At 39.7% G+C, this 16,458-nt stretch overlaps 1 protein-coding gene and 1 long non-coding RNA gene across 2 annotated transcripts; both read right to left on the reverse strand.

Moving 5' to 3' along the window:
- Positions 1-1,627: 1,627 nt before the first annotated feature.
- LOC146713060 (uncharacterized) lies at positions 1,628-7,351 on the reverse strand. The gene is made up of 3 exons (XM_085452377.1): positions 6,738-7,351; positions 2,480-2,809; positions 1,628-2,241 (listed from the first exon to the last, which is right to left on the reverse strand). The coding sequence occupies exons 1-3, from the start codon at positions 6,802-6,804 to the stop codon at positions 1,958-1,960; spliced, it is 681 nt and encodes a 226-aa protein (XP_085308503.1). The 5' UTR covers positions 6,805-7,351; the 3' UTR covers positions 1,628-1,957.
- A 3,509-nt stretch (positions 7,352-10,860) lies between these two features.
- On the reverse strand, positions 10,861-14,926 carry LOC146713061 (uncharacterized). Its single transcript, XR_014919121.1, has 3 exons — positions 14,570-14,926; positions 12,269-12,357; positions 10,861-11,224 (listed from the first exon to the last, which is right to left on the reverse strand). It is a non-coding gene; the product is annotated as an uncharacterized LOC146713061 (long non-coding RNA).
- Between the last annotated feature and the right edge of the window lie 1,532 nt (positions 14,927-16,458).

The raw sequence follows: 16,458 nt of genomic DNA on the forward strand, positions 1-16,458 counted from the left end.
CCCCTCTGTTTGTACATCTGCGCTCATGCGGTGACCAAAAATAATACCTCATAAATGTGTTCAAAAAATTAAGTCTGCTTTAAAAATGTGAGAGGTACAAAGTAGAGGCATTTTGTGCCAAAATGCAGTGAATAAAAGTAAAACGTTTCCAGAAAAACAAATGCCAACATAAAGTACAGATACCTTAAAATTCTACAGAAGTACTATAAAGATTTATTTGTACTTCGCTACTTTCCACCTCTGCTACCATCTGCTTATGACCTGAAAAGGAGAGCTCCATCTTGAAATGTGTTTCAACTCTTAAAATCTGAGCTAGCGAAACAAGCCGATGAATTAGCATTTCACCCTCTCTTTTAAATTTAGCCATTTCTGCCTCTGAATGGCCTCAAACTGAGGTGCTGATTCCCGTCACAGAGTGCAAACTGTTCTGTCACTGAGTGTTGGAGGCCATTGAAGCCTCGTGGAACACGTCATCAGTGAAAATCAGGGATTTGATTATGAGGTCACAGAGACTGAAAAATCTACTCTTTGTTTAGGTTTCCATCCAACAGGAACTACTCTGAATATGTACAACAAACATAAAAGGGAAAACCATGGTGTGCAGTTGGAGTACTTTCTTGGTCCAACCTATGATGAAGTATTATGGACCACATTAAAAAAAATATTAATCATTTTGAGAATACATTCAATATGTGAAGATTATAGTTGTGTTTTCAGACAAACTGCCACGATTGCTAGAACCTCTGAGTTAGTGATTTCAGAATCAGATTTAGTCACAGGGAACTGGTCTCTTTTTTTTTAGTGCACAAACACAGTGTGGTTATCGGTATAAGAACTGAAAAGATTGTGTTGAAAGATGCATGTGGAGATTTGTATAAAATGAAATGGCTGGCAGTAGATAGATGAAGGGTTATCGATGGTTACACCCCTGTGCTATAAAGAGGATGTATGTTGTATCACAAGATGACTGATCAATTTGTTTCACTAAGTTTTGTAGAGAGTATAGCAGCTGTGGCAGAAATATCAAATCCTTTTTTCTCAAAATTGAATTTTAACTTGTTTCTGGAAATAGAATTACAACTTCAATCTCACCACCATTATTTAAAAATCCCTGAAAAATCTGTACTCTGTTCTCCATTAAAATCCCATTTTAGTTCAGGAGTAACATCATTAAATTTGCTTAAATTTGTTTGAGCACATCAAAACAACTTTCCACTCACCAATTTATTACTTCCTGTTAAAGGGAACAGCCTCTGTTTCATTTGTTTATCTGCTCCAGGGCATCAACAACAACAAACCCAGCCCCATCATATAGTACGTAAGGTTACTGTAACACCTGATCAATACATGAGAATCCGTTTGATCTTACAAACAGCTGCTAAACCTGAAGAACTCATTCAATGATTCTGATTCCATTACATACAAGACACTGAATTAATTAATACTGAGGGAACAAACAGTTATTTTTTTCTAATCATCAGTGGAAGTTGAGCTTTGAGTCAAACTGAAAACCTTCTCTAAAATAAAAATAGGAAATCTTAAAATATATATCGTTAGCTTCATAGCATAAGTGCCTAAGTCATTGACTTAGTCAAATGACTTAGGCAATTATGCTATGAAGCTAACGATATGTAACTTTTCTTTTCGTGAAAACATGAACTAACACATACAAACAAGATCTAAATAAAAAGAACGTAACATGAACGTAACACTGAGATGATCAGCTGACTTGGACAGTTTTGGTGACCTCAACTTGTGTTCTTCTTGGTTTTATAATCACTTTTTTCAGTCTTACTTCAGGCAAAGTGAAAATATTGTGGGCATGATGTTCACCGCTCTGTTATTTCAGCCCAAGTATTTATCAAACTATCGTCCATCCTGGAAAAACTCTTTGGACTCCTCTGTTTTTTTTTTACTTGGATGTTATCGTTTTAGTCTCTACAGTCACAGATTATCCTTATGTTTGTTTTAGCAATGCAGGCTTCTCTGATTCTGTGTGAATAGCTGAGCCATTTCCATGGTGCAGTTCATCAGGAGGCTTGTATGAATGCTGACTCTGTTTTGGTTTTTTACATTTTCTGTATATCAAAAAACCAACAACAGCAGCAACAAGAAGAACAGCAGGAACACTCAGACCAGCGATCAGTCCAACAGATTGTTCCTCCTTCCCTCCATCCTCCTTCCCTCCATCCTCCTTCCCTGCCTCCTTCCCTCCATCCTCTGTGTCTCCTCCTGTCTGACCTGCAGGTGAGAAACAGGTGTGAGGTGTCAGCTGTCAGGTAGGTGATGAGTGAAGAACAGAACAGAATCCATTTCCTCTTCAAACTGCTGTCAGACATTATCTACTGCACTCTGATCACATCACTCAGACCAGCTGCTTTCTACAAAGTCTCATCAACAACATCTTTAGAAACAAACATCAACAACCAGGAAGCAGCTTCACCTCTGATCACACACACACTCAACTCTACTCACTTACTTGAAACAGTCAGGTTGAAGGTGTTGATGGTCTCCCATGATCTTGTCTCTCCAGTGAAGACACGACACTTGTATATTCCAGTGTCATTAATTGTCACATTCTTCAAAATCAAAGACACGTCTCCAGCCTTCATCTGTCTGTCCTGCAGATCCACCCGGTTCATAAAAGATGGATGCTGACCATCAGGATCAAACTGCTTGTCTCTGTACGAAAGTATATATTCATCTCCCAGGTCAGCTCTGTTCCACTCCACACCTATGATGTTGTTGTTTGGAGCTCGACATGTAAGAATGATGTTCTGTCCAGACTCAGCTGTGATGGTTCTTTGGTCTGAAAGAGGAAGCAACACAGAGCAGAGGTTATATTACACATTGTTCACACTGAGAGTTGCTGTGTTCAGTGATACTGAACAAAATGAGAGCTGTTATCATTGAGAGGATGAGGAGAAGATAAAGGTGCTGCAGAGCTACATTAAGTGAAATCTAAGAGGAGGAAAAAACTGTTTGTTCCAGCTATCATTAAAGCGAAAAATGCTGCTAGCACATTTAGTGCCACTGCACACCCACCCTCAGCAGATCTAACTTTAATTCTATTCCTGCTGAAGCCAATGTGTCTTTTCTGTTTTTGTGTTTTTTCTCTCCTTTTATAGTTTGGAGCATTTTTCAAAAAGCCAGAATCTCCTATTTCCATAGCACAGGGTTAGATTTAGTAGAAGGCTTTAACCCTCAGAGGGTTAAAACAGTGCTGTTTGTACCACTTTTTACAATAACCAAAGAGCTCATTATTTATAACAGCAGAAGTCATATAAACACCAGCGATTCAATGCAGTTTTAAGAAGTGGTCCTTAAAGTCGGAGATATACAAACTGTGCTATGACTACACCCAGAGAGATTTATGATGTAACACATCTCCAGAAACCTGGAGGACTTAGGCTACGTCGCTGGGTTTTCGTTTGAAAACGCATCGCTTTCTCTCTGTTTTGGCCTCTTGTCCACACTGAGACGGCGTTTTCGCTGATGGAAAATGCAGCATTTTAGAAACCTCTTGAAAACGCATACATTTGAAAGCCGTGCTTTCACTTCGCAGTGTGAACAGTAAAAACGGAGACTTTCTATAACGATGACGCATATTAGTCATATGATGCAGTCATGTGACCAATTAAAGTAAGATAGCGGAGGGCATTATACAGCAGTTGTTTTGTTTGCTCTCAATTTTGACAGCCCTATTAAAGATTAATATCAGTTTGTACATGCTTCAGATAGCTTTTCTTCAAATTCTTTAATTCTCACTCGCTTTTGCAATTTTGTACTTTTGTGTTACTCGTAGCCACAACTCCACTTCGTTGTTAGTCCATTTAAAAAGCTATTTTTTTGCTTTTCATCAACATTTTGCCGCGACGTTTCAAAGAGCCGGAAAGTAACCATTTGAATACAAGCGCGCTGATCCACACAGGTATGCACACGGGTGTTCACTGCTCATAGACTTAAATTACACCTTTCTTGGCTGCTACTTCAAAGCACATTGTGCGCTGTCTGTCCTGCGTGCTGCACAACAACATTGAATATTTAGTACTTACTGCTGTTTACACTTAGCTAGATTAATGCGATGGTGTTGTGTTTAGTATGTTGCTTTGGGTTTTTTTTTGCTTGTTTTCTATTCTTTCTCTCTCAACAGGTGATCCAGGAGATTTTTTTTCCCTTTCTCACTGTCCCTCTCCCCTTCTGTTTTTCTTTTCCTTCATCTTTCTCTCTCCCTTTCCTGTCCCTCACTCATGTCTGTCCCGTCTGTAACAACTGAAAATAAAATAAAATAAATAATAAAAACAAAGGTCGATCAAATGGACCAATACGGCAATGCCACGATGATCCATTTGGCAAAATAAATCCATTGGGTATCCTTGTTGGTCTTCAGACAACAATTCTGACGGCTAAAGAACCAAATGGGACAGGCAAAAAAAAAAAAAGAGCCGGAAAGTAAATAAACGGCAAGCATGCGCAGTACTGGAATGTTGCATTTTTGGCCATTTCAATGTGGACGCACACTCTGTGAAAATGACTGAAAACGCTAGTGTGGACGCGGAGCGTTTTCTGACAAAAACGCCTTTTTCAAATCTATCCAGGCACACTGTTAAAAATACCCGTGTACCAAAATGTGGTACACGGGTATTTTTGAAAACAGAGATCTTTTCCATTTTCATTTTTTTAAATCCCACGCCCAATCCCATGAAGGAAAACGCTGCCAGGAACATGCCAAAGCAACAGTTGGCGATATATTCCTAACCGTGTAGAAATGTTGGCCAATCAGAAGTCTAGAAGCCTGGGTGGGAAAGAGTAAACAAAGATGGTGCATAGAAGCAGAACTGAGTCCTATGTGTGGAGCGACAGTAACTTTATGTGTATATGTAAGCATTTAAACACTGCAGAGAGTAAAATTAACAGTAACAGTATTTTCTGTAAGTCCGGCCTTGTAACATCAAAAAAGCCGCACACCTTTGACGTTGCGTTTTCTCCGTTTTCTTCGTCCACACATAAACGCAAAAACTGAGTTTTTGAAAATCTCCACCCTGGCAGGAGTTTCTAACAATCTCTGTTTTCAGTGACCGAAAACATCGTTTACGTGTGGACGAAAGGTGCAAACACATGGAAAAATCTGCGTTTTCAAAAATCTCCGTGTACGTGTGGACGTAGCCTTAAACTCACCTAACCTCCCTCGTCATTGTCCTGTAATCAGCACAATAAGGCAAACATCTCCACTGAGACCAATTAATGCAGTGACACCTATAGCCTGGGGAAAACTGCTAGATATCCTGTAGTCCAGATGATAGATGGGAGTGGCTGGATGCATGTTGGTAGACAAGAAACCAGAAGATGAAAGAGCTTGAAGGCTGATCTAATTTAAGTGGAAATGGACTAAATGGTCAAATTGATTTCATATCCACAGAGTGCTCACCTGTCCTACCCTTCATGCCACAAAGCTGCATTTTAGCCACATTACAGTTGTCTCCCTCAACTAGCGTGCAGTTACCTTGTTGTGGTTCACAGTCCAACAACAGCTACAAGGGATTCACCTACACATACATCAGGCTTTGCATGCAGCACAACAAGAACAGGCGGACTCTTCTGTATCAACTATATTAACATCTGAAGCTGTGCCTTTACAGCCCTCTGTATCTACAATTCCTGTGGTCTTTACTCATCTTTTACTAGTGCAGCCTCTTCCTCCTGCTTCACCGCAGCCTCCAGCTACTGTTATGATGCCGCAAGATGCCAATCTATAGAACGTATGTGGATAAGTGTCGCCACTCAAACAATATCGCTTCATAATCGCTGATAAGGAGACGAAGTCAAAAGCCAAGAAGCCAAGACTTATAGTGAGCTCTTCAGATGTTGACAGTCTACTCCACTGTCACATCCACCTGTCCATTATCCTGCACCATCACATCTACAGCACTCCTACCCAGCACCCTTTTCTGCAACTCCTTGCCTTCTCTCATCTAACAAGTATGATGGAGATGGTAATTGCTTCATCATATGTGAGCCAAATTCCTGCGGTCAGAGGATTTAGGTCGGTTCTATCCTGCAGTGTTCCAACAAGTCTTCACACACTAAGCCGGTTTTATTGTCCCACAAACCTGTCCATCCACTTTTTGGTTGAGGAGGGTCACCCGCCCCAGATGTACTCAGGGGCGGTTCTACAAGATCCTGACTGTACGGCATTGGAAGCCAGATGACGTAGGCCATTTCTGAATGTTCATTGGTTGGCAGGTGAAAAAAGAGCAGGAAGTGATAGCAGAGTTTACAAAGAACAAGAGAACCTAAAAAACTTCAAAGATCAAAAACTAAAGCACGAAAAGCACAGACAGTGACTGTAGCGATACTTGTCTTTGTTTTTAACACTCGGGAGCTTTTGGTATGTTAGCCTTCGCTCTGCTCCCCGGCTGGCTGACAGACCACAAACAACACGAGCAACAGACGCCACAGACCGAATAAAGCACAGAATCTGTGCACTGCCATCATTTCAACCACAGATCTCACTTTAGTCAGAAGGACAGTCCCCACAGTGGTACAGATAGCAAACATGCTAACTCTACGATAAAACAAGTAGACCCCACCCAGCCTCGTGATGCATTCACGGACACAAACAAATGGAATCGACATGAAACTAATTATTTGTGAAGTATTGGCACCACGTAAACGACAAAGATACCATTTTTTCCTTTTTTATCTCAGAGGGGAAAATTTTGGTTTATTAACCTCACCTGCCGAGACAAACACGAAGATGCCAAAAAACAGCAAAGTGGAGCAGAGTGACGCAGTTACAGACATTTCCGTGTTCTTCTTTCTGATGATCGGACAAGTTTGTTCTAAATATGCTAGTCTGATGATATTTTCTGCGAATAACAGACTATGACTTTAAAAAGTAACTACAGGAGATTCAATTTAAAGTTTAAGCAAGACAAAGATTATTTGAGCTTCAGCCGATCGTTTCAACTTCAAACTTGCGTTCAGTTCTCTTAAGGTAGTCGCATTTAAGTGACGTCAGGTTCGCTGAGCTATACGAACAGTAAGTGAGTCATAAGAAAAGAGGTGAAAACTAAAACAGCTCTGAGTGTTTCTTGAATGATCTCCGTAACCGCTCTCATCCATAAACAATCAGCTCCATGCTAGAGACCAAAGGACTTTAAAATCGTTCCACTGTACAACAATGTAAATATATAAAAATGAAGCCCTCAAACACTTTCCTGATTGGCGTCCTGTCTAACTTCTTAATAAGGACTAGAAAGTTTCTACCCAAATATTTGCTCATACAATTAAGGTAGCTTTAGCTTTCGTAACTGATGAGACACAAACAGAGGAATTGGTATATCTCTGATCATATAAGAATAGTATTAGACCTTATTGATTATTTACTTCTCATTTAATTTCTACAAAACTTTTGATTCCATCCAAAAAAAACCAAAAACATTCTGCACTTGATAGGTTTAGCTTTGGGGCGTTTCTTCTATAACACTATCAAGAAATGTACACAAATGTGAATTGCTTTACAAAACTGAAGTCTATATTTTCTAAAGCATTAGATTCCACTAAATGTGAACAAAACTTTTAAAGACTCCATCAACCATGAAACTGTGAAAATAACTCAATTTCTTAAATAAAATCTGCACTGTTTATTTACGATGCAATTTGTTCTTTGTAAAATGTCAAAATGTTAGTAATTATTTTTATTTTTATCTTAACCTTGTTTCTATCTTACTTCACTATATTGTGAAATTATAAAGAACACTATTGTGAATCCCTTCCCAATATTCTAAATGTTATTTATAATGTCCATCCATCCATCCATCCATCCATCCATCCATTTTCTTCCGCTTATCCAGGGCCGGGTCGTGGGGGCAGCAGCCCAAGCAGAGAAGCCCAGACCTCCCTCTCCCCAGCCACCTCCTCCAGCTTATCCGGGGGAACACCAAGGCGTTCCCAGGCCAGCTGAGAGATATAATCTCTCCAGCGTGTCCTGGGTCTGCCCAGGATGCGCCCACCTCAACTGGCTCCTTTCGATGCGGAGGAGCAGCAGCTCTACTCTGCACAGCAAAATCTCCAGTGTTAAATTAACACTAGAGAGTGTCTATATGGGTCCACACCTCTGAGTGTTAGATACAACACTGTTGAGTGTTAAATTAACACCTTTGACAGTGTTATATGTTTAAAAGTAACCTAGTCAGTTTTGAAGATTAACAAAGACTAACACTGAGCAGTGCTGATTTTCTAACACTGGAATATTTCTAACATTTTGAGTTAGTATTTGCTGATTCTCATTCCCACTGCGTCACACTCGGCTGTTTCAAGGCAAGCTGGAGGCCATCACCTGACGAAGCCAGCAGGACCACATCACCTGCAAAAAGCAGACATGAGATCCTGAGACCACCAAAGACCACCAAAGTGATCTCAAGTAAGTAAGTCTGGAATTACTTAATTGATCCTGAGGGTTATGGAACAAAAAAGTCAAGTGGAAGACCCCCCCCCCACACACACACACACACACAATTTCACCAGCACTGAGCCGGAGGATCCTCAACCCAAATGAAGTCCGTTACTGGTGCCAACTGCAGCCCCATAACCATCAGACAGCGACTGAAGAGCTTCAAAACCAAAACATCTTCAAAGGCCTCGTCTCATTGAACAACACAGAACTGACTGTTTGTGTTTAGCAAGAGTGCACCAAACATGGAACACTGAAAAGTGGACGAGAGTTTTATTCTCTCATGAGAAAAAATGTAACCTTGATGGTTCTGATGGTTTCCAATGTTACTGGCATGACAGTACCTGCCACAATGGAAGAGGAACCATAATGGTCTGGGGTCCTTTTTCCTTCAGTGGAACAATGAAGCTTCAGGAGGTGTGAGGCGTCAAACAGCTGCTGGCTATGTCCAGATGTTGCAGAGAGCATCTCTCATGACTGAGGGCCCTCGTCTGTGTTGTAACGACTGTTTTTTTTTTCTTTTTTAACAGGACAACGCTACAGTACACAATGCCCGCAGGACAAGGGATTTCTTCCAGGTGAATAAAATCACTCTTTTGGAGCATCCTGCCTTGATCTAAATAAAATTGACAACCTTTTGGGATTTGTTAAGTGTCTGCAGGCTGTATGTTTTCTGAATGGCCTTTCTCCCAAACTGATGAGTCAGTGGGTTGAACAATACACTGTGCAGACTGTCAGGCATGGTTTACAGAGTGCAGATGGTCAATTGGAATAGGGTGGATGAGCTCTGATCATCTTGCACCCTACCAGCCCTCGATGCCATCTGAGGGGGAGTCAGGGCTCCAACTCCAGACTCTGAGCACAACTTTCAAGATGTCTGAGGCTGAAATGACTTTGTTGTGGACAAGTGGGTTGTTTGGCACAGTTAACCACCTAGGTGGGAAGAAAACGTTGTTTCGTTTTGATTCTAAGGAAAGTGTGTTTATTGTACATGTTATGGTTATGTTGCTCTTTTAGGTTGATCTTGCCAATTTTGCTGTGTTGTTTTGACTTAAAGTTGTTTTTGTGGTGGAGCTGTTACACCACTGAAGTAATGTGCAGATTCGTTGACCTTCTTTGAAGCACTTTGTTAGTGTGTCTGTAAATGTTGACCAAAGAGCTCCCCCTAGTGTGTTATTGGGGTAGTGCAACCTGAAGTAGTTTCTCACGTCAAAATTAATTGCTTTGGGATTCCTCAGCTCCCTTTGTTTTAAATAACTACACTTAATTAAGTGACAAAATGTGTTTATTGGTCCTCACTTCAAAATAATATAAAAATTGAAACTAGTAACTTAATGATCTAAATAATCACTGAATCCTCAGCAGCTTTGTCTGAGTGGAAAAAGGTGTGTGTGTGTGTGTTTGCATTGTGGTATTGTTGTATTTTTGCATTATCCATATTAAACTGGTTCAGCAGTGAGAAAACTGTGTGAATGAGATTTCCTGCTTTTTGTAAAGTTTGATAAACTCTAAAATTAAGGGCTACTACAACATGGAGCTTCTTCTTTTTTTTCTTCGATGTTGGTTCATCTGTTTGTTCAATGTTTGTTATTAGAGCTAACATAGCTCTGGTTATCTTAGACTGACCGACTAATAGATCCAAACAGTAAAATTTTAAATTTAATGTACTTTGGGTGTTTTTTTCATAAATTTTACTTAAAGTATTTAAGTATTTGGGCACTGAGCCAGTGCCCAAATACTACAAGTATGTGTAGCTTACACTTTATAAGATAAGCATAAGAAATCTATACTTATTATTTTCAACAGTTAAACTTCTTGAAATGTATTATATTGAGGTAACACTGCTACCATGAGGTTGGACTGAGATACTACGTTGAATTATTCTAGCTGAACTATTAAAAATATTCTCAAACTGAAAATATGTTTGTGTACTATACACTATGGAGTAATATATATATATTACCACATAGAGGACATTTAGTGAGGAAACACAAGCAGGACAACCAACCACATGTAAAACATGAGAAGCAGCGAATAGTCCAGGAAGAAAGAGGCAGACAGATTATGTGACTCCTGCCAGCACTTCTCCTAAATCACATGACTGCAATCAGATTGACATGATCTTCCTCTTTATACTGTGTCAGTCTGACAGTTTTTGGTTCTTCGGATGATAAAGCATATTGAATCCATTTAATATGATGGGGGTTTTTTCAGTCAACAGTAAATATCATGCTTCACACTAACTCTGCATGACATTCATCTGTAACCAGTAAAGTGAAGCTTTAATCCTGGTACAGATGGGTTGACATTAACAATCTGTTAATCTACTGAAGCCCACAGACTTCAGTCAACCTGTCAGATTATCTAAAAAACTGAAAGACGTCATTTTAAACACTTACTGTTGTTCTGAAGGATCTCTGAAGCCCTCCAACATTCTTCTGCTCATCAGGATGGAAAAAATAGGATTTACATGGATCAATCCATCCATTTTCTTCTGTTTATATAGGGGCAGCAGCCTAGGCAGAGAAGCCTGTCCTCCCTCTTCCTACTGACAAAAGATATAATCTCTCCAGCGGTTCCTGGGTCTGCTGCGTGGTCTCATTCCAGTGAGATATCCAAAGAACATCTCACCCAGGATGCGTCCAAGACGAATCCTAGTCAGATGCCCAAACCACCTCATCTGGCTCCTTTCGATGTGGCGGAGCAGCATCTCTATTCTGAGCCTCTCCTGGATGGCTCAACTCCTCACCCCATCTCTAAGTGACAGATCTGGTTTACAAAAGTAAATGTTTCCAACTAAAACTGTAAAGATGACCTGTAACAAGTTTCCTCTGTAGCAAACTGACTGAACTGACCAGTAAACTGCTGTTTTAAACAGACACACCCAGATCTGAGATCTTGCCACAGAGAAACCACTGTACGCTCAGAGATTTGATTAACAAATTTCAAAAATGCAAACTAAGGTGTGACCATAACAGGAAGTGAACTTGTTTCACTGACACAGGTAGATGTGGAGACAACTTCCCACTGCACTCTGTGAATTTACATCAACTTGTTCTAATGAATAACAATAAAACCCCATGTTAACATGCTTAGGCTCACATAAAATATACACTATTTATATTTAATTGTAGACACACAACTCAAAAACCTCACATGAGAATTAAGGTCTCTGTTGGGGCAGTATTTACTTTTATGGGAGCAAAATTATATATTTTTATATATTCCTTAGTTTTCTTTGTTCTGGTTAAATGTACAGAAATTTGTAGTGCAACAAGAATCAGATAAGAGCAGCATGACAGATGTTTACTTTGATTAGACGAACAGTATTTAGGAGGAGGAAATGGATAATAGGTATTGATGTGTATATAACTGGAGACGAACAACTTAAGCATATTATATATAATATTATATTACAGCACATGTTTAACTGATATTATCTTATAATACTATGAACCAGGATAATTTGATAAATATGAATGCAAACAATTTATTCAACGTTTTAAAGATAAAATTAATTTGAGGAAAAATTTGTCCTCATTTGACCTTAAAGAAAAGGTCAGAGGTCCAAAGTAACATGATATATATGGAATCCCAGATATTATTCCCTACAAGCTGGTACACGTCAATACAAACAAACGTTTACGTTTTATTGAACTTTGACAGACATGCTAGTGCTACTAAACACATAACCTCCTTGGTGAAGGTAACAACAGCAATAGATGCAGAAAAAAATGTTCATAAATGTAAGAAAACAAACAAAAACATTATTAGTAAAAATCTTAAACACTGACTGTGATCAAAGCCACTTACTTTATTCTGTTCTTGTCTCCATCTGGTAGTTTTTCTCAGCATAACGTCATCGGCTCATAACCACAATCATGTCAGGAAACATCTTCAGGCTTGAAAAACAGATTTAAATCAGAAAAAAGTTACAATTGATTTAAAATCAAAATGAATCAGTTTTACACTGCCCACTCCAGCTGTCAGTGTCTACAGACAAAACTTTGCCAAGTCTATGAATACGAGAACAGAAACAAGTAGTGGTTTGTGCTTTCTCAGTAAACTGAAGGCTCATATGACTACGTGAGATATGTGGCTGCTCAAAACAAGTTACAGCAAAGATCTATTCTTGCCTACATTTCCTGAAAAAATTAAAACAATAACACATGGATCTGATAGTGTTTACTCTGAAAACATCTGGAGGAATCTTTAAAGTCAGCTTTGAGTTTGTGGAGAAGTGAGTCTCAGAAAGACGTGAAAACTCTTCATGAAGTCGTCACCTCAGAATGATCTGATCAATCAATAAATCAATAATTTACTGATTACAATTGTCCGATCATCAGCAGCACTGAGCATGTGTGTGTTTGCATGTATGTGTGTGTGTGTTCATCAGTATCCTGGTCAGACTGGTTCAGTGAGTATTATTGGTACAGATGGACTCATTCATTTCCTGCTAGTGTGTACAGTTTACGTACATCATCATCTGTAAAACAAGCTCTACCTAAACATGGAGCTATTTTTAAAATGTTTCTGTTGTTTTGTCATCATCTCTCTGTTTGTGAAGTGATTTCAAAGATTCTTGTTATTGTGTGTACCTGTGAATATTCACTTCCTCTCTCGTGCTGAAGTGGGAGAACAGACAAAAGAAGCTGTTGTCAGATTAACAGTAAACACTTTGGAATTAGTGACGGGAAATAAAACAGGAACAGTGGTTCAGGGGATTTTAGCACATTTGTATTTCTTTAAAATGAACAATTACATAACCATAAAACATTTGAGCTTTGATACATTCTAATTACTTAAAACCAACAAAGAGCTTTGATTTCCTATGTGTGAGATTTGTTGTAAAGGGCAGAAGAAAACTTCAGATCTCTTTGAGTCCATCAAAAAGTGCAAAGCTGAGCAGACAGCTGCACATAATAATCTGTAAGTAACTGTGTAAACATTTGCTGCATTATTCTTTATTCGACTTAAAGTCCAAATACTAAAACTGAAAATATTTTAAGTCACCAATTCCCAAAAAACAAGGGTGGTGTTCCTCCCACTCAAAAAACAGAAAATCCCACACACGCCACCCAAAGCTAAATCCTCAATCTAATCAATCAAACGCAAAGTGTTAAAGTCAATGTGTGACCCACCTGCCACTGACACACAAACTTCAATAGCTGTGTTTCATAGTTTTTGTAACGGTGACAATAAAGATCTGTTCTTACAGAGCAGTGAATATAGGTCAGAGTAGTCAGTGATATCACCACCTTTTATTTTTAATTCACTTTTTATATAAATAAATACATTCAGATGAATGTGTAATTTAACACACCTGTGACTAATTTCAGCCTGAATTTCAGTTTTTACTGTGGCCCACCTGTAGTAACTTCATGACTCACTGGGGCATCCAGACTTTCTCCACCCTTATAATATCAAATTCAGTGAAATATACATAGTGATCTTGCCAAATTAATAAAACATTTACCTTAATAAGAATATCACAGAAACTGATATGGCAGCCAGGGCAGCTGTGGCTACAACCGTGGATTGCCTCCACCAATGTGTGAATGTGAGAGTGAATGAATAGTGGAATTGTAAAGCGCTTTGGGTGCCTTGAAAAGCACTTTACAATTCCAATCCATTATATTTTAACTCAAAAGTACAGTTTTTAAATTTAATGTTGCTGAAACAACAAAATAAATAAAAATAAATAAATCTGATCGAGAAATCACTCATCTTTGGAAAAGAGTTTTTTACAGAGAAATGGCTCTTTCCAAAATAAAAGCTATACTATCCGCTTCTTCTAGGCTATATTCTCAGCAGCATATTAAACATATCAGGTCAGATCCTCATAAGAAGAATAAGTGGTAAGTAGATACAGGCTGGTGACACAGAGACATCCAGGTCAGTAACTGTACAAATGGAAGGCAGAAGACTAGACACTGAGAGGGAGAAATTCAAAAATACATATATTGACTAATCAAAACCCAGGCTGTGTGGCCATGTGGCTAACGGCAGAGAAGAAGCAGTTCAGAAGAACGGCTGCCAGAGGTGTGGCAGGGCTGGAGGGTAGTCGAGGTGTGGGTGAAGACCTTTGGGTCTCTTGGTAGGTGGAGACGGTACCTGGAGTGGCAGGTGCAGGAGGTCCTGGTCGTGCCGTGGCAGGTCCAGGCAGTGCCGAATGTTGCAGATCAGGTTTGGCAGGTGCAGAACCAGATAGCGGAGCGCAGACCTCTGGCTGAGACGTGATATAACCAAACATCGCTGAGGCCTCTGACTGAGACTGCAGCAGGCTCTGGAGATGGGCGTCCTCCAGCCTCAGCTGGAAAGGGACCCATTGGTTTAATTCCCAAAGCGGGCGATGGCATGGAGTCTGTGGCAGGCGGTGGCATGGACCTTTCGAACTGGGGTTAGCAGTGTCTGTCCATATTTTTTCCTGTCTCCGAAAGAGCACGAACAAAGTCTCTGTCACTCACCACAGCTGGCTGCTTTGGGGAAGTGTGGATTAGACATGTGGCGAGGAGTGCTGGAGGCGTAGACGCCAAAATTGCAAAATTAGCAAAATTAGCAAAAAAAAAAAAAAAAGGTGCAAAAGCAGACAGAACAGAATTTGAAGGACGGCCCCTTACCACGTTCACTGCTTTGCTGCACCAGCCCAGCTACCACACCAAGAACCATTGTTTTGATAAAAGGCGCTTAAACCCAAATGACTTCAGTGGTCATCTGATAGATTTCTGAACGTTAAATCTTACGTCTCTGTCTAGGAGGACCAACATAAGGGTTAAAAAAGGTGTCTCTGCCCCAGTCCCCAAAGACAGACCCAAAAGCCAATATAACATAAGGTGAGGTTTATTCCTACTAATAACACCAAAACTGAAAGCATTAACTCTGGGGTGAACAAAGACCACAATAATAAAGAAACAAGCTATTCCAAAGAAGTGCAACCTAGCTCTGTGTGAAACAAAACTAAACTAAACAGCATTTTCAGCACTACATACAAAACCTAATTATTCTCAAAAGACACACAAAATTGATTACTGAGGGTTTGGAGGCCAAGAACAGGTCTGCTGCTGCCAGTTGCTGGTTTAAGGGTTTTTAAAACAGCCAGTTGTTAATGGGGAACCAACAAGCAGCTGCCAGGTCAACGCCATCCCAAAACTGCTCCCCAGGTCCTCTCATAAAGACCACATGGTCAGGGTTCTAACATTAAAGTATTGTCATGTATAAAGCAAGTGTTCCGCTTAGTGCTGTGCAGTACTACAAATTCTGGTATAAGTCTGATACCAAGTAAATCCAGGGTCAATATTCCTGATACCAATATTGATGCTGTTGACCTATAAAAGCAACTTATGTTGGTGAGATCAGTCTGTCGTGGTTTATGAGATAAATCAGCATCTATTTGTTAGTTCAAAAAACATGCATTGACCACTAAATAATTCCTGGAGTGTAAAACTGTCTGACTCTAAAGTGCTTTGGTTTAGCTTTTGTTGTTTAAAAGTATATAAACAAAATAAATTTTCCATAGTGTGTCTTTTGTTTTGTTTTTAATAAATGAAAATATATATTTATTTAACAGATTTCAGTCAGCTACATGCTGAACTTGTGTGATAGAATCAAAGCATCAATCTTTTAACACTAGTCTTTATTTAATACCAATATTAAGATTGTCATCAAAACTTTTGAGCGCAAGCGCTGATGTAATACCCAGTTTTACCAGTAGGTGGCAGCAGACCTCATATGTGAATCATTCCCTTTTGAAGCTTCACTGTCATCCCTCACAAACTCACTCGCAAGCTGGCAACACTCGGCCTGCATCCCACTCTATGTGACTGGCTACAGGACTTCTTGACGGTCAGTCTGTCAGGATCGGCCACAGGACTTCAGCCAGCATTATTACAAACACTGGCGTCCCACAAGACTGCGTCCTCAGCTCCATCCTCTACACTCTGTACACCCACAACTGTGTCGCCTCCAACAAAGATGATATCATTTTGAAGTTCGCGGATGACACT

This window comes from Copadichromis virginalis, linkage group LG3 (assembly GCF_057382275.1).
Source record: "Copadichromis virginalis isolate Kocher_CV1m ecotype Utaka linkage group LG3, C_Virginalis_male_GT1.1, whole genome shotgun sequence".
NCBI lineage: Eukaryota > Metazoa > Chordata > Actinopteri > Cichliformes > Cichlidae > Copadichromis > Copadichromis virginalis.